Below are 24843 nucleotides of genomic sequence, written 5' to 3' on the forward strand. Positions count from 1 at the left end.
AGTTCTAATAACTTTCGCTTTATTTCCATTTCCGTTTTTCCCACATCACTGATCATTTTTAGCCGCTTCCCACAGGTTTTAACGTCATTATTTCTTCGTCAGACAGTTGTTAGCCTCATTTTCATAATCTGCCACCACAAAAAAACCACTCCTTGTAATACATTTACATGCAGTTTTTTTTAGAAATTTTCCCAAATTTCTCCATCCTTTAACGTGTTTTGGCGGCAACACAACCACCTAACCATTGTGCACATCATTGTTTACTAACCCAAGTTCACCACAGGATCAACATAGCTCAGCTTTAACCAACATTTTTTTGACTTCTTTCACACCAGATCTCCAGTTGCTTTCTAATTCACCTTTATCTCTCTCCATATATTTTTATTTTCATTTTCATTTCAGCCTCATGTTACACTTTCCACCTTATAATACCATGTCACCCTCACAACATCCCCACAATGACCCCATTAAGAGTTATTTACATTTCCACCGCAAACATGCCTTCGCCCTAGCCAGATTACGCTCCCATATTTTATTTACTCAGGCTTGTGTTACATTTGGGATTACCTCCAAAGGCCTCACACTTAAAGTTCCCATCTCTGTCTGTAACCCTTCTTTCCATCAGTCCCTGTACCAGTTCCAAACTGAACAATCCATTGCCCTCAGCCACCTAATCCTTCACCTACACATCAACTCAGCCAATGAACACACCCGTCAACTCCTATCCTTAATAAAAGTCCTGAATCGTTCCTCTCCCACATCCACGCCGGCTATTCAGAGCATCCTCCTACAGGCCAACCGCAAATTAGAACAGCATGCCACCCACCACCTCAAAAAACTATCCAATCTCCTGGTTTCCCACCTCCGGAAAGGCAACTCACTCACCCTTCACAACCTTCCCAGCAAACCTCAACCTCCTCTCATTGCACACAGACCCAGTCTCTCCCATCTACTCAATCTCCCACTTCCAGCTCCACTCCCCCTAAAACCTCAAAATTCTAATCAACACATTCTGGAACCACAACACCCTAATTCAGTAGTTAACCTTTCCTCCAAACCTCTCTCACAATCCGGAACCTCTGTCCTATCCAAAGGCCTCATCTTCAGCCCTACTCCCAGATTCAACCAAACAGCCCTCGTCAAAGATTTACTGTCTTACACCCATACTCTCTGCGGGAAATATCACTTTGCCATGAAGAAAAATGATCCTAATCCTACTCCTAATGAACCAACTCCCCAAGACACTATCCAAATTGAACCCTGCCTGGAACAGTTCCATCCTCCATCACAGCGGGACCCACCTCCTCTTCCTCAAAATCACCCTCTCCAAACCTTCCAGGAATTTCTGACTTCCAGCCTTGCCTCTCAATCCGTCTTAAAAAACCTTAATCCTATTCCCAACATCACCACTGCTGAAGCCCAGGCTATCCGTGATCTGAAGGCTGACCGATCCATCGTCATCCTTCCGGCGCACAAGTGTTCCACGACCGTGGTACTTGATTGTCGGGAGTATATGGCTGGGGGACTGCGTCAGCTTTCAGACAACACAACATACAAAGTTTGCCAAGGTAATCCCATTCCTGATGTCCAGGCGGAGCTTCAAGAAATCCTCAGAACCTTAGGTCCCCTACAAAACCTTTCACCTGACTCCATCAACATCTCGGCCGCCCCATTGTAGCTGGTTACCAAGCCCCCACAGAACGTATCTCTGCCTACGTAGATCCCATCCTTCATCAAAGACACCAACCACTTTCTCGAACGCCTGGAATCCTTACCCAATCTGTTACCCCCAGAAACCATCCTTGTAACCATTGATGCCAGTTCCTTATACACAAATATTCATTCCGCACGTCCAGGGCCTCGCTGCTATGGAGCACTTCCTTTCGCGCCGATCACCTGCCACCCTACATGAAACCTCTTTTCTCGTTACCTTAGCCAGCTTCATCCTGACCCACAACTTCTTCACCTTCAAAGGCCAGACATACCAACAATTAAAGGGAACAGCCATGGGTACCAGGATGGCCCCCTCGTACGCCAACCTATTTATGGGTCGCTTAGAGGAAGCCTTCTTGGTTACCCAGGCCTGCCAACCCAAAGTCTGGTACAGATTTATTGATGACATCTTCATGATCTGGACTCACAGTGAAGAAAAACTCCAGAATTTCCTCTCCAACCTCAACTCCTTTGGTTCCATTAGATTCACCTGGTCCTGCTCCAAATCCCATGCCACTTTCCTAGACGTTGACCTCCATCTGTCCAATGGCCAGCTTCACCCGTCCATCCACGTCAAACCCACTAACGAGCAACAGTACCTCCATTATGACAGCTGCCACCCATTCCACATCAAACTGTCCCTTTCCTACAGCCTAGGTCTTCATGGCAAACTAATCTGCTCCAGTCCGGAATCCCTGAAACATTACACCAACAACCTGAAAACAACTTTTGCATCGCGCAACTACCCTCCCGACCTGGTACAGAAGCAAATAACCAGAGCCACTTCCTCGTCCCCTCAAACCCAGACCCTGCCACAGAACCCCAAAAGTGCCCCACTTGTGGCAGGATACTTTCCGGGACTGGATCAGACTCTGAATGTGGCTCTCCAGCAGGGATACTACTTCCTCAAATCCTGCCCTGAAATGAGATCCATCCTTCATTGAAATCCTCCCCACTCCACCAAGAATGTCTTTCCACTGTCCACCTAACCTTCGTAACCTCTTAGTTCATCCCTATGAAATCCCCAAACCACCTTCCCTACCCTCTGGCTCCTACCCTTGTAACAGCCCCCGGTTTAAAACCTGTCCCATGCACCCTCCCAACACCACCTACTCCAGTCCTGTAACCCAGAAGGTGTACACGATCAAAGGCAGAGACACGTGTGAAAGTACCCACGTGATTTACCAACCTGCCTACACTGTGAAGCTTTCTATGTGGGAATGACCAGCAACAAACTGTCCCATTCGCATGAATCGACACAAGCAGACAGTGTTTGTTGGTAATGAGGATCACCCTGTGGCTAAACATGCCTTGGTGCACATCTTGGCACAGTGTTACACCATCCAGGTTATCTGGATACTTCCCACTGACGCCAACCTATCAGAACTCCGGAGATGGGAACTTGCACTATAATATATCCTCTCTTCCTGTTACCCACCAGGCCTCAACCTCCGCTCATTTCAAGTTGCCGCCACTCATACCTCACCTGTCATTCAACAACATCTTTGCCTCTGTATTTCCGCCTCGACTGACATCTCTGCCCAAACTCTTTGCCTTTACAAATGTCTGCTTGTGTCTGTGATGTGCAGATGGATATGTGTGTGCGTGTGTATACGTGTCCTTTTTTCCCCCTAAGGTAAGTCTTTCCGCTCGTGGGATAGTAATGACTCCTTACCCTCTCCCTTAAAACTCACATCCTTTTGTCTTTCCCTCTCCTTCCCTATTTCCTGACGAAGCAAAGATACTGTTCATAACCAATGAAGCCCTCCTAGAGCGTAAAATACTATTTTGTTTCTATGTCAATCAGTATAAACTTACCTTTATTTTTTTCCTAAAAGTGAACTGACAACCTGCATTGTCCATTATTTTTCAGAAGCAAAATAGTTATCAATGTGTGTGTCATTTGGTGACACAATACAACATTTTAAAGGTGGATGCTGATGACTGTGCTTAATTTCTAGACAACTAAGAGCAGTACAGTGAGTTAAAAAGTGTTAAAATTCTCTGTGGTTTTAGAATGGCTATTGGGGATCAGTGTTTGTTGAGAGCAATATTGTCAGTTGAAGGGTTTAATTACACCACTATTAACTAAATGCAGATGTAAAAATAATCTTAATTAAATTGGTGTACATAGTTTCTTGTAATGGTGCTGACTTTCACTTTATGTATAAATGTATGTAAATCCACATGTATTACTGCCTTCAAAGTTCCCACATGTATTATAACATTTAAAATTCACCCCTCAGTTCCTTGTGCCATTGCCTCACTCAGCCCACGTGGGTACAGTTGAGAATTGTTAGTTGTGTGCCTCAAAATTGAGGCACAGCAGATTGTAAATTACTGGAGAGTTCACAGGCATCTTCGTGTCACAGCATATTTGTGAAAGAGTGTCACAGTTGTAATTTATTAGGGCATTTATGAAACTTGCAGTTGCTTTTGTTACATCATGTGTGTGTAAACCCCCCCTCCCCTGCCGCTGCAAAGGGTGTTGTGGAACATATCACAGTTCACTTTTTTTTAATGTATGTAGTAATGGATTGTAGACATGGTTGGACATCCAAGGTATGCTGTTTCCAGTATTTGGGGTTTTTGTTCCTTAATATAAAATTGTTCACCAAACAACAACTGTTTTTTCTTGTGTCCTTAGGCTCCTCGGCCTCCAAAGCAGCCAATTGTGCAAGACTTCCAGTTTTTCCCACCACGTCTCTTTGAATTATTAGATCAAGAAATCTATTACTTTAGGAAAACTGTTGGTTACAAAGTAAGTAAATACCCGTAACTCATTGCTTGAATGTTTTTCTACACAGTAGTTGCTACTTGAATTGGTGTTTTATTAATTGAATTTTGGTACAACTCCTGAAAGGTTCCAAAAAATCCAGAATTAGGATCAGATGCCTCACGCATCCAGAAAGAAGAGCAGAGGAAAATAGATGAGGCACAGCCACTAACAGAAGAAGAAATAATGGAAAAAGAGAAACTTCTTACACAGGTAAAGTGCTTGGTTTTAATCCACTGATAAGAAGCCTAGATTGACACTACGGAAAAAAATAAACCAATTTACAATTGCTACAGGGATTCACAAACTGGACCAAACGAGATTTCAACCAATTCATAAAAGCGAATGAAAAATACGGGAGAGATGATATAGAGAACATATCAAAAGAAGTCGAAGGAAAGACTGCGGAGGAGGTTCTGGAGTACAGTCAAGTATTCTGGGAACGGTGCCACGAGTTGCAGGATATTGACAGGATTATGGCGCAAATTGATAGAGGAGAAGCTAAAATACAACGGCGTGCCAGCATCAAGAAGGCTCTAGATGCAAAGGTAATTCATAATTTTGTATTCCCATGTACTGTGTAATCTTCTGAACACTGCATTGTATTATCAGTACTTTGAAGGAAATACACCTTTGATTACATTCTCTTCATGGTACAATCTTTCTAATCTCGGTGGTCGTAAATTCCTGGATTCAGTAAGTACAAATGCGAGAAAGTGAAGTGATGGGCAGTAAAAGATTCAACTGTATTTTTACTGTACCGTTCAGTCAAAAAACTTGTGATGCAGCTGCCAATGCTGGTCTGTTCTGTGCAAGTTCTTGATCTCTGGATGACTGCTTCACCCTGCATCCAGTTGAATCTGCATACTGTATTCAAGCCTTGGTCTCCTCCCACATCCCCTCCCCTCCCTCCCAGTCCACTCTCTGCTTCCATTACCAAAGTAATTATTCCTTGTTGGTGCAGGAGCTCTGAACTTCAGCATTCTTCTTTAGCACATTTCAAGAGCTTCTATTCTCTTCTTGACTCAACAGTTTACAATCCACATTTTATTTCCATAGAAGACGACACTGCAGATGAATACTTTCAGAAAATACTTCTGCATGTTCATATATTTCTCTGGACCCCCTCCATAGCTGAATGGTTAGCATCTCTGCCTTTGGAATCCAAAGACCTCGGTTTGATTCCCAGTACCACCTTTCTCTCTCTCTCTCTCTCTCTCTCTCTCTCTCTCTCTCTCTCTCTCTCTCTCTCTCTCTCTCTCTCTCCCCCCCCCCCCCCCCCCCCCTCTTTAAGAATGTCTGGAATGGGGTCCACTTAGCCTCATGAGGCCAAATGAAGAGCTGTTCGGATAAAGAAGCAGTGGCATTATAGGATTCATCTACTGGAAACAATGGTTTGAAGAATTGGTGACATGCTGATCATGCATCCTAGGGTAGTAAATTCTTGTACTGCTTTATAGGCAGAAGACAGACATTTGGAACAGGCCTGAGGCCTAATCTTTGAATAATGTTTACATCACGTAGTTCTCTTTTTCAGAAAGCCTTTCTCATAATTGCTATTCTCTGTTTTATGTCCTCTTTACTTCAGATCCCAAATAGTGAAACTCATCTAAAGCTATTAGTTTCTGATTTCGCAGTATGGCCTGACTTAATTCAGGTACAATTCATTACTTGTGTTTTACTTTCATTGATTTTCATTCTCTGTATTTTATCTCAGATAAATTTATAATTTTGAAGAGTCCATTTGAGCCAGCATTATCAAAAGCTTTTTCTAAACCAAAAGTGCTATAAATGTGGCTTTGTTTATCTCAAACCTACATTCTAGGAAAAGTTGTGGGGTCAGTGTTGCCTCACATTCTTATAAGTCTTATGAAACCAAACATATATTCCACCAGGTCAGCTTCTACCAGTTTTTCCATTCTTCTTTGAAATGCTTCATTTTAATATTTTGGTTCAGTAATACGCGCACCTGCCTGCAACTACCTTCTTTGTTAATGGAATATTGCATACTGACGATATTTCACATATATCATACACCGTGCTCAGTTTTGTCATATGTTAAATATAGAGAAAGAGTTATATTTTGTAAATTTCACATATTAACTGTGTTACTTGACTGGGTTCAGCTTGTGTGTTGACCTTACAGTTACTTCCATGTCACTGACTCACAGTAACTGTGCAGACCCCACAAGTGCTGAAACAAGTACCCAGAACCCTGCATACTGCAGGATATTTGGTCTGGAACATAACATATAATGAGAATCTGTTTTGTGATTCGCTTTATTTTCTGCCACTGCTCCACATTTCATCAAAAGCGCCTCTAGACTGTGAAAGTAGCAACTGGACCTCAGTTACCATTTTATTCATCCCACCTGCGTTCTCACTGTGTTAGGCTTGAAAATGCCTCTTTTTCCCAAAAACAGTTTTTTTCCCACTGCATTCCTGTTTTAGAGGTGTGCGCTTTTTCCCAGTGTCTCAGTATCAAGTTACATTTACAAAGAATTTGGCAGTATGAGCCCACGCTTCACCCCCTCTAGCCCAGATGTCCGCACTGATTCGTTCAGGAAGAATGTCCTAAAGCTGTTGTATCCTTTCCTGAGGCAATTTGGCCCACAACTGTTGTAACTGGTCTTTGAGACATGAGCTACTGGGACTGGCACTTTGCTGACGTCCAAGCCGGTCCCACGTGTTCCATCGGGAACTGATATGGGCATCTTGCTGGGAACTGTACTACATCAATGTCAAGTACCCAGTTCATGAAGATTTGTGCCACGTGTGCATTAGCATTGTGCTGCTGAGAAGTCGCACCATGACACCGTCACCTGAGACATAAGAAATGAGGATGCAGAATGTCTATGACGTACCGTTGTGCCGTCAGAATTTACTCAGTCATCACTAGCCGTGCTGTGAAACCATACCCAATGGCACCCCCCACCATGACACTAGGAATAATACTGCTCTGCCTCTCTAAAACATTGGGATAATGGGTCCTCCTCTCAGGCCTCTGCCATACTTGTCAATGGTTGTCACTCAGGATAGTGCTGAACTGTGATTCGTCACTGAACACAGTTTGATGCCATTCATCAGCTGTCTATAGTTCCCAGTCATGGCACTACTCTAAATGCAGCCCTTTGTGTTGTAATCTTAACAATAGCCTGCACTGTGGATGATAATTCTCTAGTCGAGCTGCTGCTAGTCTCTGACCAGTGATGCTGCATGGCATAGAATGTAGCAGGGAGTCCATTACTCATTTTTGGTTGGCAGGTGATGGGGTTACAATGTGATTGGTGCTCAGTGCGACAATCCTCCTTTGTTGTGTGCAGACGTGGTCAGCTGGAAGCTTGATGACAAATATGTCTGCCCTCAAGTTTCCATGCTATCCAACATTGAGCCACTGAGCCACGGTCACATTCGAATGTCTTATAAATCTGGATACTGCACAATTCGACTGTCCAGCCAAATAGAAATCTACAATGAGCCCCCTTTCAAACTCCTACCAGGTGCTGATAACTTTGTCTCACATTGACACACGGCATCCTCATCTCCTTCACAGTAAATCACTCAACATCTGACACTGTTCATGCTCGTTATATACCCTGTCAAACCTGATAATAACACTAATGCACTTGTGACTGTTCTACCTGTCAAAGAAAATTGCAACTCTAATCATTTACATATCCGATGATGGTTTGTATGGATGCAAAGTTACATTGACATTTCACCGTATCTTCTGTGACTCCCATTTTTTGTTGGGCAGTGTATGTGTCTGTCTCAACAATAATCACCTCATTTGAGTGGAATCCATCATTTGTGAACCAAGTGTTTGGTATCAAGAAAAATCCTAGGGAGCCAGGTTGTGCAGACAGGAGGGATGGGAGACAGCAGCAGTTCACGCAGTTTTGTGACAACAACTCCAGGTGCATTGTCATGGTGAAACAGCACTTACTTCTTCACCAAACACAGCCATGTATCTTCATTGTTTTGTTGAAGTTTTCCAATATCTCTCTGTGTGTACAATGCCCTTCTTGCAGTAACTGTTCCAAAAATAACTTGCAAGATGAAATACTTGTCTGCTGCATGCTTATCTGCAGCAGTCATGGCATCCATCAAGCTAACAATGTTTTCATTCCCAACTTAACATGTGAAATACGAACTGCCGCTCCCGTGGATGCACCTATGGCTAGTACATTAGCATACTTTTATTTAGTGACGAGAGAGAATCATATTATGGAATTCGGAGTTTGGTAAGCACGCTTGCTGGGTATCCTGGACAATCCTTATTTCATCCATGTATAAATTCATTGAGTAGATATTTATCCCTTGTCATTGATGGAAAAACATCCAATTGTGCTGTCATTTTCTCACGTTTTTCATCTAAAAGTGAAAAGGATGTCGCCAACAAATTTGCAATTTTTCCATCTTTGCAATAACTGTATATTACAGCTTACTAAACTGGATACCAGCACCATTTTTTTGTGTGTGTGCGCCATCACTAACAGTAACACTAACTTGAATTAGCAGTGACATCGATCTTCATACATTGGTACTTATTGAACCAACTTCATACATTTTCTCCTTTCCATTTGTTGTTAGTTCCACACTCAGTAATCCTATTCTGTTTTATCTCCATCCTACGTAATGTTTTCTATATATTTTATCCATTTTCACAGTGGCAATTTTGTAGCAGCCTTCTCCCTCTGCCTCTGCCTCTCCCTCTCCACACACTTCCTCCTACTTTTTCTTTACTGTTTTCCATTTTGATTCTGTTCTTTTTCTTATATATATAAAACCCTCACCTGGGCATCCCAATTCTTGGAACAAGAGTGGGTGCATGGTGTACTTTGTACACATGTACAGAATAACTGTTGTTTGTGACACCAGGATAAATCTACAGGAACTAATTCACAGTTTTAATCTTAGTTTAATGAGACAACAGTAAAATAAACTTATATGAGCTACATCACTATTCAATTAAACAGTAATAAAATAAAGTTTCATTTTTGTCAGTGTGTTTCTGCATACGACTGTTACCCACAGTAGTGATCCACTTGCAGCATTGCACAGCGCAGTTGCATCAGATCCCAGCCAAACACTTATTCAACTACTATTTATTGCGTAGACATTTGCCTCATTTTGGGATTGTGCTGCCAACTCAGCCTCTGGGGCATTTTCTTGGACTGATCATTATTTTTTTCTCACTGTTTATTTAATATTACTGCTGTATGACAGCACAACTTATCATAGTGTTAGCTAAAGCAATAATGAAGGAATTGGTATTGGCACACAATTGTAAAACAACAATTGTATGGTACAAGACTATGTTATTTGCGGTTGATGCACTTCAGACATAGGTGCATCTGCTCAAGGGTTAATTTTCAGGTTTACTCTGTAGTGTCTTATGACCATTAGCTTTCATATTCTCAGCATGGTTATTTCTGTCAGATTATTGTGGTTACAGACCATTACTACCACACACACACACACACACACACACACACACACACACACACACACACACACACACAATCTTTCATTACTCATATCATTTTTGTACTTGCCTGTAATTGAAGGAAATTTAAGATCGGCGTACATATCTTGAGTTTTGGCGAAATAGTTTCATGAACAGGCTTGACTAATTTCTCTAAAAAAAAATAAGCTCTGTATTTCTGTAAATGTGTAATTATGGATACTTAATACATAGTTGGTTCTTCCCTGACATTTAGGATAGTTGGCCACTAAAGCATTGTAGGTTGTGTACTATTGTAAGAAGAAGTTACCATAATCAGATTTCATTTGCAGATGGCAAGATACCGTGCTCCATTCCATCAACTCCGTATTGCCTATGGTACCAATAAAGGAAAGAATTACACTGAAGAGGAAGATAGATTCCTAGTGTGTATGCTTCATAAGTTGGGTTTTGACAAAGAAAACGTTTATGAAGAACTTCGAGCTGCTGTCAGGTAAGGATTGTGTGTGGTGATGCATTTTCTCTTCCCAGGTAGCAGCAGTGATCAGCAAATCATACGCTTAAAAAAACCCAACACTAACTTTTAGATTCAGAGGCTTGTTCGTGAAGAAAAGAAAAGTAATGATACTGAGGTAGTGGAAGTGCAATGCAAAAAATAGTTCAAACAGCTCATGACCTGCAGATGAGTAACCTGTGGCATACAGGCATATTTAAATCTGTACTCTGTGGAGTGTGTAGCAGAATGAGTTATTATTTTACCATAAGGTAGGATGATTTCCAGTTCCATTTGCAGATGGAGCATGAGAACTTTTCCTTGTGTCTGCTACTGCCTAGTACATGCAAGTTTCTCTCTTCTTGTGGTTGTATTCAGTGTGGACTTCTTTTGTTTGTTGTTCTATTGTTATTAATGGCAGTTTCATGTTGCAGTTAGTTATCTTTTATACAGCTGTTTTGGGTATTTCTCTTTAGTAAACTGTACATTAATAGTGTTTTAGCCATAGGATCTATATTCTGCTGAAATTATATGAAGCATGATTTTTCAATTTCTTGGCTATTTTTATGTTTGCTGTCCTTGGATGGTAAAACCCACAAGTAAGAGTAAAATGACACTGAGCAAGTATGTTACAGTCCTACCACGCAAAGGGTACCAGCTTACCCATTCATCTTCAGTCTTTATCCATTCTTCAAATGGAACTACATGGTTCCAAAGACCTTTTCAACTGTCATGGATCTATGATGTATGCACGCAGACTGAAGTGATACTCTTCTTCATGAGAGTAAAATAGGTTCTAAGTGCAGCGTGTATATGACCCGGGAAAAACCTGGGAATTTTTTCGTCCGGGAGAAAACCGGGAAAAACCCGGGAATTTTTTAAAATTCCGGGAACTTTTCCTTGTCTTAGTTCCCAGTTAAATTTTTGTGACTTTGACTGGTAAGAACCAATACTATAACGAGGGATATTACTGTACCCCGCTTCAGCAGAATAATGCTGCAAGGGGGGGGGGGGGGGGGGGGGTAACCATGAACGAGGGAAAAAAACGAAAATAAAACTTCAGTCAAAAAACAGTGCTCATACAAGTGTCTACCAACCGAAGTGTGTCAAAGGCTTTAGGAAGAATATGCAGTGCTTCCTAACAGCAAATTGCCTCCGATGAGCATGACATGACAACTGTTTACATTTGATTCATTTGAGCAGTTGTGGGCAGGCTCTTGGGCATGCACAGTTGAGTCGCCTATGAGTAGTACCTTCTCCCGCTTCTGGCTACAGATGTGCGGCTGGGCACCACTATCTAAATTGCTCCAGTTTGGAAACATTGTAGATCCAGGGCTGATGCAGAGAGCAGTCTGAGTTGTAGTGGGGGGGGGGGGGGGGGGGGGTGTCTCCACGTGACCTGTGTTTACGTTTAGTGATTTTGCTATTTTCTCTTTGTTTATTGCTCTCACATTAAATGAAAACAAAACGGATTTCTGTGGCCGGAAGCTACCAAATGAATTAAAATACGTTCGCGTAATTACGGAAGGCTAAAAAATGTTGTTAGTTTCAGGTTTTATTTCCACCTTCCTGACAGTGAAGCATTAATTACTTTTCAGAACAAATAAGTTATTTTTGTCGGTTTGCTAAAGAGATTTGGCTTTTATTAATATTTTACGCTGAGGCAGTCAATTTATTTGAAACGAAGTTTTTAATTTCACACTGTTGGCTAGTTTCAACTGTTCGCCGCATTTCAAGTGCGCGTTTTCCATCTTCTAGCTCGCATGGTATAATGCCATAATAAAGAACCTAACATGAGATATATAGTACTGGTACTCATGAAAATGTACATCCGAATCTGGACATACAATTGTGCACTTTAAGCCGAATAATGCATTTTAGTATAGTTCACGAAATTCCGATGCTCCTCAAGTACACTCTGATGTCTTGTTTCTTTTATGATATAATGCAAGATCTTTTAATGTTTTACACGTATGAACATACGTGCTTGTTGCGTCATGGTAGCTGCACAGGCGCAGTGACATCTGTTATCTGGCGCTCTCTGGCAACTGCTGAAACGAACCAATTTCTAACAGGTCATGGGAAAATATTGCGAATGATGGTTTGAAAAGTGTTACTTTAAAATTAAATTTCCTTTTACGCAAGATTAACTATGTGCGAGAATGTACAATGAATTTCTTAAATCACAGAGCATTTGACTCTCATTTAAAAATTTGAGGACGACCATCTAGAAGAATTTAGAGCCCAGAAGATCAGACATTTATGTTCTTATTAAAAATTTTACTGGCACCTTTGTGTGATGTATCTTAAAGTGTAATATGCGCAAAATGATCAGCATTGTACGTGGAAGCTTAGCTTCTCTTGCAGCTTATTAATCTTCGATACTAATATTATTTGTGAAAGCTTTGTTTTTCTTCTAACAAAACTATGTATATTAATTTAAACCATTAACTTTTCTTTTTGTGTGTTCGCGGTACTTAAGAGTGATCTTGCTATTGATTGACTACACTACGTGTCCTGTGCTGTCATCAGCTGCCAGAATCACGTGACATGAGCTATGACTGGCTTACAAAAGCGCATCACAAACTTGATTTCATTGCTTCAGAAAGTAACATGCAGTGTTTGGTGGAATTCGAATTTATACCTCCGTAAAACGAAGAATTGCAACGTACATGTTGCTGCACATCAAAGATCTTCCCAAAACGAAAATAGCTTCGCTCGCTGAATTCCAATTAGTCTTAGCTTCGCTCTCTGAATTCCAATTAGTCTTATACGGAGCGATTTACTGAAAATGGCTTCATATTCTGAAATCAAACTAACCATTTTCGCTCTCTGAGTTCCAATCCCCCCTCCGGTGTTTCGTTTTCTAAAGTGCCGGCAAATTCTATCTCTGTGTAGAAAACCATAAACATTCTACGGATTGATAAGTTTTATAATACCGAGGAAAAGTGTACTGTCATTTAACAAGGAAAAAGTGTATTTTCACCTGGGAGAAAGTGTATTTTCAACCGGGAAATCCGGGAATTTTTTTCACTTGTCCATGTATACACCCTGTAAGTGTTGCCACTGGTGTTCAGTTTGTCATTTGCCACATGTACATTGATAGCTCAAAGAACAATTGGTATGTGTGGTGGGGTGCACACACTAGTGCATTTTTTTCCAAATAACTGTGATACATATCTTCACTTAGTTGCTACAGTGGCCAATCTGAGACAAAAAGGAAACTCAACATCCCTGCCTACTTCACATAAATGACGAACAAGCTACCCAGCAGTTTTATAAAGGGAATAATGTGCGGCATTGACTGTAGAGATTATTTGTTTTGCAGTTTCAGCCTTAAGGCTGTTATCAAGTGGTACTGACAAATATTTTACTTCAACACCTTTCAGACTTGAAAATCTTGTGACCTGTACATGTAATCGCCAGAACTGGGCCTTTTTTGGGGCCCATACCACAGGCACTAAAAACGGAACCCTAATAGAGTCAAGTATTTGTCTGTCTATCTTTTCAAAACCCTTTTTCTCAGGAACTGGTAGAGGTATCAGGTTGAAATTTGTGCCACATATTAAAGATTACGGGCCTTTGGCAATGTTATATATATACTGCTTCACACATCCGTCCACATCAAACCCACCAACAAGCAACAGTACCTCCATTTATGACAGCTGCCACCCATTCCATATCAAACGGTCCCTTCTCTACAGCCTAGGCCTTCGTGGCAAACGAATCTGCTCCAGTCCTGAATCCCTGGACCATTACACCAACAACCTGAAAACAGCTTTCGCATCCCGCAACTACCCTCCCAACCTGGTACAGAAGCAGATAACCAGAGCCACTTCCTCATCCCCTCAAACCCAGAACCTCTCACAGAAGAACCCCAAAAGTGCCCCACTTGTGACAGGATACTTCCCGGGACTGGATCAGACTCTGAATGTGGCTCTCCAGCAGGGATATGACTTCCTAAAATCCTGCCCCGAAATGAGATCCATCCTTCATGAAATCCTCCCCACTCCACCAAGAGTGTCTTTCCGCCATCCACCTAACCTTCGTAACCTCTTGGTTCATCCCTATGAAATCCCCAAACCACCTTCCCTACCCTCTGGCTCCTACCCTTGCAACTGCCCCCAGTGTAAAACCTGTCCTATGCACCCTCCCACCACCACCTGCTCCAGTCCTGTAACCCGGAAGGTGTACACGATCAAAGGCAGAGACACGTGTGAAAGCACCCACGTGATTTACCAACTGACCTGCCTACACTGTGACGCTTTCTATGTGGGAATGACCAGCAACAAACTGTCCATTCGCATGAATGGACACAGGCAGACAGTGTTTGTTGGTAATGAGGATCACCCTGTGTCTAAACATGCCTTGGTGCACGGCCAGCACATCTTGGCACAGTGTTAAACCGTCCGGGTTATCTGGATACTTCCCACCAACACCAACCTAACCGAACTCCGGAGATGGGAACTTGCCCTTCAATATATCCTCTCTTCTCGTTATCCACCAAGCCTCAATCTCCGCTAATTTCAAGTTGCCTCCACTCATACCTCACCTATCGTTCAACATCATCTTTGCCTCCACACTTCCGCCTTGACTTACATCTCTGCCCATACTCTTTGCCTTTAAATATGTCTGCTTGTGTCTGTGTATATATGGATGGATGGATGTGTGCGTGTGTGTGCGTGTGTGTGTGTGTGTGTAAGTCTTTCTGCTCCGGGGATTGGAATGACTCCTTACCCTCTCCCTTAAAACCCACATCCTTTCATCTTTTCTTTTCCTTTCCTTCCCTCTTTCCTGACGAAGCAGCCGCCGGTTGCGAAAGCTCGAAATTCTGTGTTTGTGTGTGTTTTATTTATTGTGCCTATCTACCGGCACTTTTCTGCTTGGTAAGTCTTGGAATCTTTGTTTTAATATATTTTTCCCGTGTGGAAGTTTCTTTCTATTTTATATGTGTCTGGGAATCCCTGGACCAATATCTTGCCAGGATCAGTGACAATAACAGACAAAAACTGTTGAGATTCTCAGTTCGCAGAATGAATGAACTGTCTATATACATAATTCAGTTTGTACGGAGCCCACAGTGCACAAGTCCCACTCGCACCTGGCCAGTTTTTACTGGATGAATATAGCAGTATTGAAGTATTGAATGAGCGAGAAGCTCTGTACACTGTGAAGTGACGTGAATTGTATGAAATATTGCCAATGTTAACATCCTTAACACAAATTATAATAAATCAATGTTCTTATACACTGTTTACATGTAAGCAGTGGGTATTGCTATTTGTGTTAATGATGTTAACATTGGCAGTAGTTCGTGTAATTTGTGTCATTTCACAATGTACAGAGCTTCTCACTCATTCAATACTGCTAGATTCTGACAGCGAAAAGATTCAGTTCTGACAATATCACATATGCATGTTGGAAGAGTTTAAAATTTGATGTGTATTGAAACAGAACCATTTGACGACAAACGTAAAACAGAAAATGCAGCTGTGAAGTAAATAATCTATACAGCTGTGAAGTAAATAATCTATACAGCCAATGTCTGTAATTTATAAAGGTCAGCTCTACCATAAAATTTTACCGTTCACCAATATACGGAGAAGTGTTTTATAAATCCAAAAGGGGTACAACTGGGCACATAATAGTTGTCACAAGAGACAAAATATGGCTTGGTGCTATGATATTGCAAGTAAGGTACCCAAAAGTAAGTGTTAGTTGATGTATCACTTCTCGCAGTCTATACATCCAAGCCTCAAAGACAAATGTGGTTGTTTCCTTCGTCGTAATCAATTCTGGGAAGTGCAATACCTAACGCTTAGGGTACAGTGTTACTTACAATGTTGTATGTATTGAGGCTCAACAGTTTCTTCCTTTAACAGAAAAAATAGTGGTGCAGCATATTGTTAAAAAATGACTGCATTTTATAAACATTGGCACATGGTGCTACAAGCATTTTGCATGGACTGATTTCAAGAGTACTGGACACTAAATTTCTACTATTTTTGTTCATTGCTGGTATCTTATTGAGCATAATTTCAACACGACAGAAGTTTGAGCCATTGAGTTAGCTTTAGGCAACCAGTAGTGTTTATTCCAGTTTTTCTCTCACAACACCACAAAACACAATTATTAATTCAAAGTAAAAATATTTTATTAAAAAATTATGGTTCTGTATTTGGTAATTACACTTTCATTTGATAATCAGTATAGAAATGAAATGGAAGTGAAAAAAAAGTTAGCACTATCGAGACTTTTATGCTATGCACTCATCTGCAGGGAGCTGTTACTTTGCCTGAAATGCTCATTACTTACATGTGCTCAGAAATATTTAAATATTCAAATATTCTTTGTTTCAGAGTTTTGTAGACAGTTGCACTGTACTGCTTTAGGACACTGATGCTGGGCACTGACCTTCAGCTCCAAATAAAATCTTGAAGTGCTTTGCCTCGTTAAAGTTGAGACAGTCAATTTAACTCCCTTCGCCTGTAGGGAAGCTTGTTGTGTCTTGTGTCTTGAAGGAGCAGGCACAAAGGGTAGTTGTTTGTTAATTGTCAGGAGTTCAAATGTGCCAATAATGGTATGTATCCCTTAAGTAAATGGCAATGAAGGATAAAAGGATCACTTTGTGCAGTCATTTTTTGTACCTGGGAGCACCATTTGACATGTTAAAGAGGCTGCTCTGGTAACAATTAGTAACAGGCTGCAGGCAGCTGCATAGTGCCAGAGCACATTGGAACAGGTAATACTTGTCATCCGGGGTCCAGTGTCACTCTTGTATCATTCCAGTGATTGGGAAAGTGCAGTCAGTCTACAAGGGAAATGGCTTACAAAACCTTCTTGCAGCTAATCCTAGATTATTGCTCGGGCATGTGGTACCCATACCAAATAGGACTATCAAAATGGTCATTTACAATGTTCAAGGAGTCAGTATTAAGTGACGAACCTAGGGATACATTACAGGCCCTGCTACATCTCCCATAGATATTATGAAGACAACATTGAAATAATTTTTGCAGGTACAGACATATTCAAGCAGTCATTCTTTGTGGGCTCCATAAGCAACCCTAATATGTAGTATAGTGGGAAGTACTCTCTACCATACACTTAATAGTTGTTTGCAGGGTATGGATATAAATGTAGATATTTTGAGCAATGGGAATCCAAGAATGCATTTTCTGTAATAAATTTGTAAATTAATTTTTAACATATAACTTAACACTAAAATTTAATTTTCTGTGCACTCTCACAGGTCCGCACCACAGTTCCGCTTTGACTGGTTTATAAAATCCCGCACGGCGATGGAACTACAGCGGCGGTGTAACACGTTAATAACACTTATAGAACGTGAAAACCAGGAACTCGAGGAAAAAGAACGTGCGGAGAAAAAGAAGAGGGGACCCCGAGGAGGCGGTGCGGGAGGAGGCGGAGCTGGCGGGGGTGGCAGTGTCGGGGGTGTGCCTGGTGCCGGTGTGGGGGCGGGCCAGGGCAAGCCGGTGATGCCCAGCAGCGGGCAGAAGCGCAAAGGCGACGGCAGCTCGACTCCGGACGGCAAGGCCAGCCGAAAGAAGAAGAAAGAGAAGTGATAGGTGTCACACTGGCAGTGGTGGGGGAGCGTCGAACGGACTCCCATCCTGCTTCACGAACAGTGCCCCGTAGACATTTGCGCGGGACCAGAGTTTTAGACCGTCTCACAGTGCTGCTCGACATAGCTCTTTGCTGTCTGTGTGGTGTTATTTCTTTCTCAGACTTGACGTTCATTAGATGCACGTCGTAAGTTCTTTGAGCAGTTTGTTTCTGTGCTTCACTGTCAGTGATATTGAGACAGTTTTAGAACTGAGTGTTGCTGTCAGTGAGGAAAGATGGAGGACTGCCACTTACAGAGCCACTGCATTTATGGCAAAAAGCAGTTTATTTAAATTTGTGATGGATTGAAGATGGTTGTAAACTCAGTTTTCTGTTTCCCATGTACATTCCACTTCCTGGTTTTATTCTTTAAAGTATTGTACTTAAACCATTATTAAATATCTTGTGTTCAGTGAATTGATTTTGAAGTCTCACAAAACTGACACAAGCCAATATCAGCTACATTGCCTTTAAAAGTCTTTTCATTCATTTGACTCTCCTCTCTCTCTGTCTCTATCTATCTATCTCTTTCTCTCTCCTTCTTTCTCTTCCTCTTTGGGGGGGGGGGGCATAAGTATAGAGGATTACATCTGAATGAATCCCTGCCAAAAAGTAATTACATTGCTGTAGAATGGGTAAGTAGAGCCATACCATAGTGTGGCCGTATTTGAGAGTCCAGGCTAATAATAAATCTAATAAAAGATGAGATATGGTAACAGTCTTAATTGTACTGGCGACCGACATTACACAATCGTTGAAAAGTTCCGGATAGAATGGTGTTTATCCTTTCTTTTTGGATCCTTGTGCAAGTGTGTGGTGTCGATATTATAGGCATTATCATCTCTATCACTTTTGCCTCTCTTATTTTACTTTTTTAACTTTGGGACTTAATGATTATAAGTAACATCGTCCAGTTTTTGTTGTATGAACAGTATTTAATGTAGCTTGTTTTGCAAAGTACACATAGTATTCTAAAGCTTTACATGCTTTTGGATGAAATTATGGTCCTTAATACATCTACCTGTGTACTCTGCATCATGCCAACTTAAGTGTGTGGCAGATAGTCATAAATGGTGTGCAATAAGAAACACTGTTGATAAGACTCTTAATGAGGTTAAGATTTTATTGTCAGGGTCATTTCACAAGATATGTTGCTTGAATCTCTTTTTGGAATATACACCTTATGATTTACAGTAGGCCTCTCGATGATGCAAAAGGCCACTCCTGTAGTGTTTGCCACTGAAGTTGTATGATCATCTACATGACAATCTTGTCCTCACTAAATGAATCTGACACAAAGAGCTGCTCTTCTTTAGGTATTGTTTATTAATCCTACCTGTTAAATTTCGCAGACTGCTAAGCAGTACCCAAAATCGATGAGTTAATGGATTTGTAAGCTGCATCTTCGAGGGTGAGTTACATGTCCTTAGGATTCTTCTGGCATCTGCCTTTCCTTCAACTAATTGTGTGTGATCATTCCACTTTATGACTGCATATTTCCACTGATTGGTTGCACAATACAATAATGGGTATTTCTGCCTAAATAAGCACAATATGTTACATTTATTTGAGAGCCAACTGCTAATCCCTGCACAAAGTGAGAATCCTTTGCATGTATTCCTTTACTTTGCTGCAATTTTCAAACAGCGTGGAGCAAATAAAGGAAAATATCATACTCTTTATGAATTAACTGCCTCATAGGTCCTTTTAATTATGTGTTTCTATTTTGATACTGTGTGTCAATCAGTTGGTATGAAATTTATTGAGAATATGGGAGCTGCTGCTGCACTCCTTATGTAGACTGAAGGTAGTGTGTGTACTGCAGCACCATGGTTATTGATAAATTGAATTTTATCATGCAACAATCATATGTAGTTAAATAACAGATGCAGATGGTTTTCTGGCTTCTGTTTATCATTTAGAAACATGCTGTTACGGTACTACTTTTAGCTAAACAAATGTTTTTCAATTGACTCATGATTGCTGTAAAAATGTTAAAAAATATTTCTTTTTGTGTACCCACATATGAACATGCATCAATCAATTGAGGATTTATAATGATTTGCATTGAATACCTGGTATACGCTGTTGATAAGCTGCATATAGTTGTTTTTGAATATGCACATGGCAGCCTTTGTAAGTGGTGCTCTCCATGCAGTAAGTTATGTGGAATTCAGATTGTAAATGTAACTGCATCATACAATGTTTTATCAGTGTTGTAGCATTTGGTCATTATGTGTTTTGATAAGTTGTCCCGTAAATACTGCTGTTTGAAGTTGAAATGCTACACTAGAATACACGAAAACACTACAGCTCATCATTGAGATATCTTTCCTTACTGTATTTCTCCTTGTTTAGCTGGGGAGCAAGAGAGCAGATGCTTTGAAGAATTATAAATATATAAAATGTAGTAAAGATCTACAAATTGAAGTGCAAGTGATTAAGTTAAAACACTTCAATAGTTTGATACCTTTTTTTTTTTTTATTGGTGATTACACTTTTATACCTGTGTCTAATAAATGTCATCTTTTGTCTCGTTTCTGCATTCATATAAATAACTTAAGATTTGCAGTCTACAAATATTCTCTTAACACTTTGGTAATGGTTACTAACTAAATTATGAGTAGAAGACACTCCAAAACATTCATGAAAGCTCTGCATGCTTCCCACTGTACAATGTTTTCTTCATTTACTTCCATCAGAACCCTCCAATTTGTTAGACTTTAGGATACTTCTTGTCATCCAGTAAATGTTGTTACTTTTGTGTTGTCCATATTTATTTTAATAGCAAATTGTGCAAATATTGGAGATGCGATATTCAGTGTGTAGTTCAATGCTTGTTTTTTCTGATTTTGTATTACTTTTGTACTTTTTGTTCTCATCCTTACTTTAGGCATTATTTATTTAACAAGCACAAGCACATCCAGCAGCCTATGGTACAAATTGTGATTTTCTACACATTTTCTATTAAATTGTTGTATTGCTTTTTTTATGAATATTTGTACCTTTTTCTCTCAGAGAGATTGACAATTCCTTATAAGTACCTTTTATTAATTGTGCAACATATATTGCATTGCTTAGGCCCTCGGTCTCTCACTAGTTTGAGTTTGTTGAGCATGTTGCTCCATAGTGGGTGCTGAATGACTTTAAAACAAGATGCTTTACTGTGATGTCTATTGACATTCCTTGCAGCAGAATTTATAAACATCTCTGTAGAAAGTTAGTGAACTGTAGCTTGCCACACTTTGAAAGCTTAAAAAAGGCCTACTTTCCCATTAGTAACAGTAACTCAGGAATATCAAAGATATTGTTCTTAAAGAATACATGACAATTATTGTTGATCATGAAACATGATTATAAACAGTTTTTGGTGCTTTTGTTACCGTTAGCTGATACACATATGACACAATTTCTCTAATATTGCGCTGGATACAGAAAAGTGCATAGTCACTGGCTAAAAGAACAAAAAATTGAGTGGGTGTAGCATGTAGCACGTGTGACAAGCACCAAACCGAAATTGTCATGGCACTTGTTTGCATTTTGCTCTAACAAGGGGACCTAGTAGAGCAGATGTGTGCAATCTGTATCATGCAGCACACAGTCACTGAGTGGCCCTGTCATGCAGCTAAGGAAATAGATTCATTGATTTAGCTGTGGAACTGTAAATTTGCTTGAAAGAGTAGCCCATGAAATAATACCCTCATTCAGTCTGCTGTCAGAGTCACACTTATATTGAGATACGTTTTAAACAAATGAGGAGCATGACAATAACTTATAATTGTCAACTTTATTTATATCAACAACAAAAACTTCAGACCAGCTACACTCTAGGCCAGGGGTGGGCAGGAATCCTGCACGTGTGCGGTGAACTTGCACGCATGCAGTTAACAGGTCTTCTGCATGTACACAGGGGCAAACTGGCCACCCGCTTCTCTCCCTTCCCCACCATACCGCCTCTTCGCTCCTTTCTCTGTAATTTGTTTTCTTTCCTAGCTTGCTTTATTGAATGAAGGAATGAGGTTAGTAGGAGTGCTTGAAAGAAATCATGGTTTGAAAGAGTACCTATTACCCGCGGTACGTTTTATTTAATTATCACAAGGGGGGAGTTTACAATACGTTTAATGTCTGGAACAAAATTTCTACATACAAACGCAAACAGTTACGTAAATTTTCATGACTGATGTTGGCTCTTAACCGAGACTTATTAATTTTCATAACAGAAAAAAATCTCACACAAACCCATGTCGAGCCAAACATTGGCATTATCTTCGCCGCTTCCCGATGGAGACGAGGAAACTCTTGCTGTGGAAAGTCGTGATAAAAGACGTATTAAATGTCTTGCCAAAAGGAACTTATCTCTCAGACGAGAATTACACTGTAGATCTATTAATTCCATTTGCAAATTGGGATGAATATCATCTACAGAAACAGCAAATGGTCTCGAGAGCCATTCAAAAGCTTGGGATAAATATGATATATCCCCAAATCACTTGAGAAATTCCCTTTTTATTGCACTAAGTATGGAAACACATTCATTGCAATTCTCGCACAGTAGACCGAGTAGGGAAATGCACGGCGTTCCCTGACGAGAGCTTGCAAGTGAAAGCTTGCACCTTTTCAGCCATTCCACAAATTAGCTGATTTTCTCCTTGCAAACTTGTACTCCATGCGTTCATGTGTCCAGTAACGTCAACTAAAAATGCAAGGTCGGCAACCAACTCTGGATCTTCTAACATGGGGTCGTACCTTCCTTTGTCCTTTAAAAACTGATTTATTGGTATACACAGCTAAAAAGTCTTTTGAGTACATTACCGCGGCTAGGCCAGCGGCCTTCACTGTAGTATGGTATGTCACCAGATTCTTCCACAATTTCAGTTAAATATGTGTGAAACTGTCTATGTGTAGCCCGTGGGATCTCAAATAATTAACTGTCCGAATAACAACTTGCATGACGTCACCCAGTTTTGCTGCTTTTTCACAGAGTACTTCTTGGTGCAAAATGCAGTGGATGCTGTACAATGATTCATCTGTACGCTGCAGCTTTTTTCTTAGTAATCCAACAAATCCCATTTGTTCCCCTTTCATTGCAGGTGCTCCGTCTGTTTTCACTGACACCGAACGATCCCAGTTTAAGCCAGTTGAATCGACAGATTCTTCAACGGCTTTTAGGATGTCCGCACCAGTGGTCGTGCTTCTTAAAGATATCATATTTAAAAACCCTCTGTTATGTGCAGAGCAGTGTCCACACCATGAACATAAATCACTAATTGCGTGGTATCTGAAATTTATTTGGAATCATCAAGTGCGATGGAAAATGCAATAGACTACTGCACTGCGCTCCTTAATTGACGGTAAACGTCACCTGTCATAGCACTTATATGACGAGAAATGTGATAGCTCGAAACTGATTTGCATTCAGTGGGCAAGTAAATCAGCAGCATCATTGATGCACTCCTTTATAAACTCACCTTCAGCAAATGGTTTTCCTGCCCTCGCTATATTAAGCACAGTCTTATAAGTTGCACGCTCCGCTGGGCTATCATTGCTGTCGTCCTGAATAATTGAAAACAGTGCTCCATAAAATGTTAAATCAGTTGGATGAGATACATGACGAAAGAAAGTCGCAGATCTCTCGTGACAACAGCAACTTATGTCAGATTCATCTAGTATCGTGAGATCGCTCATCTTAAGCTCAGTCAATTTCCCCATCCACTCAGAATCCGACAATAAATTGTACTCGTACTTACGAAATTTATTATGGCATTCAATAATAAACTTCCGCTGACCAGCGAGAATACTGCCACATATTGAACATTTCGAATTTTCACATTTTTGCACAAAGAAAAAATGATTCTCCCATTCCTTTTTAAATAACAGCAAATCTCCACTTGTCAGTTTCCTTGATTCACTCTGCATTTTCCAGTTCTTGAAATACAATGTTCACTACGTAGTGGTCGCTTCGAATCAATGTCCGCAGCTTAGCCTGGTACTACACTGCCGCAACCTGCTGGCCGTCGCCACTGCCACGGTTGACGGTTGCACACAAGCAGCTCACGTGCAGTGCTGTGCGCCCATGAGCCGCGTGCAACGTTTGCCTGCCCCTGCTCTAGGCTCTTGTGCTTAATTGAGTAAATGAACAAACAGGACTCATTGCAGCTGACAACATTAACTACAGTGAATGGAAAGAGGAAGGAAGCACAATACATAGTGATAAGTAGATATGGGAATTATTAGAGTAAATTTCTATCTGGATATTTATTCTAATAAGCAGGCCATACAGACAAATTTATTTGTCAATAAATTATTTGTAACTTAAATAAACTGTGTTTATTTCATGTACCGAATTCTTTGACTATGGTTAGTTCCTTTAGCTCAGTGTACTTCCTATTTGATAAATAACTTATTAATAGACTGTACACAAATTTCCCAAAATGGATAAGTTCCAGACTCGGGGCCCTGATGGCCTGTTCATAAACGTCCTTCAGTGGGCTATGTTCCAGGCTTCAAAGCCAAAGGTTTTGGGTTTGATCCCCCACTGATTCTACAGTTTTTTCTGTTACTTATCACTTCTTTCATCTGAAACAATGAGAAAAAAATGGTAAATCAATTTCCACCCTGTTTTGGAGTACATGTTTCACTGCAGGTCCCCTTCTAACTGGTTAATTAAGTCTGTTCAGAGGTGGGAGACGTAAAGGGCACAAAACTATGCCTAACAAAGCACTGCAGTGTTCAAAGAAATGTTCAGGTTGAGCACACCTTTGCCTACTT

At 40.7% G+C, this 24843-nt stretch overlaps 1 protein-coding gene across 1 annotated transcript in view; it reads left to right on the top strand.

The window, feature by feature from the left end:
- Nucleotides 1-21065, top strand: part of LOC126354756 (chromatin-remodeling complex ATPase chain Iswi) — a 124210-nt gene extending 103145 nt beyond the window's left edge. Inside the window, exons 16-20 of the mRNA XM_050004638.1 lie at nt 4361-4474; nt 4577-4702; nt 4786-5037; nt 10289-10449; nt 17702-21065. Coding sequence (XP_049860595.1) covers nt 4361-4474; nt 4577-4702; nt 4786-5037; nt 10289-10449; nt 17702-18035 — 987 coding nt within the window. The 3' untranslated portion in view covers nt 18036-21065. The remainder of the gene's footprint in view (nt 1-4360; nt 4475-4576; nt 4703-4785; nt 5038-10288; nt 10450-17701) is intronic.
- Nucleotides 21066-24843: the final 3778 nt, after the last annotated feature.

The sequence above is a fragment of the Schistocerca gregaria genome, chromosome 3, assembly GCF_023897955.1.
Source record: "Schistocerca gregaria isolate iqSchGreg1 chromosome 3, iqSchGreg1.2, whole genome shotgun sequence".
NCBI classification, from domain to species: Eukaryota; Metazoa; Arthropoda; class Insecta; order Orthoptera; family Acrididae; genus Schistocerca; species Schistocerca gregaria.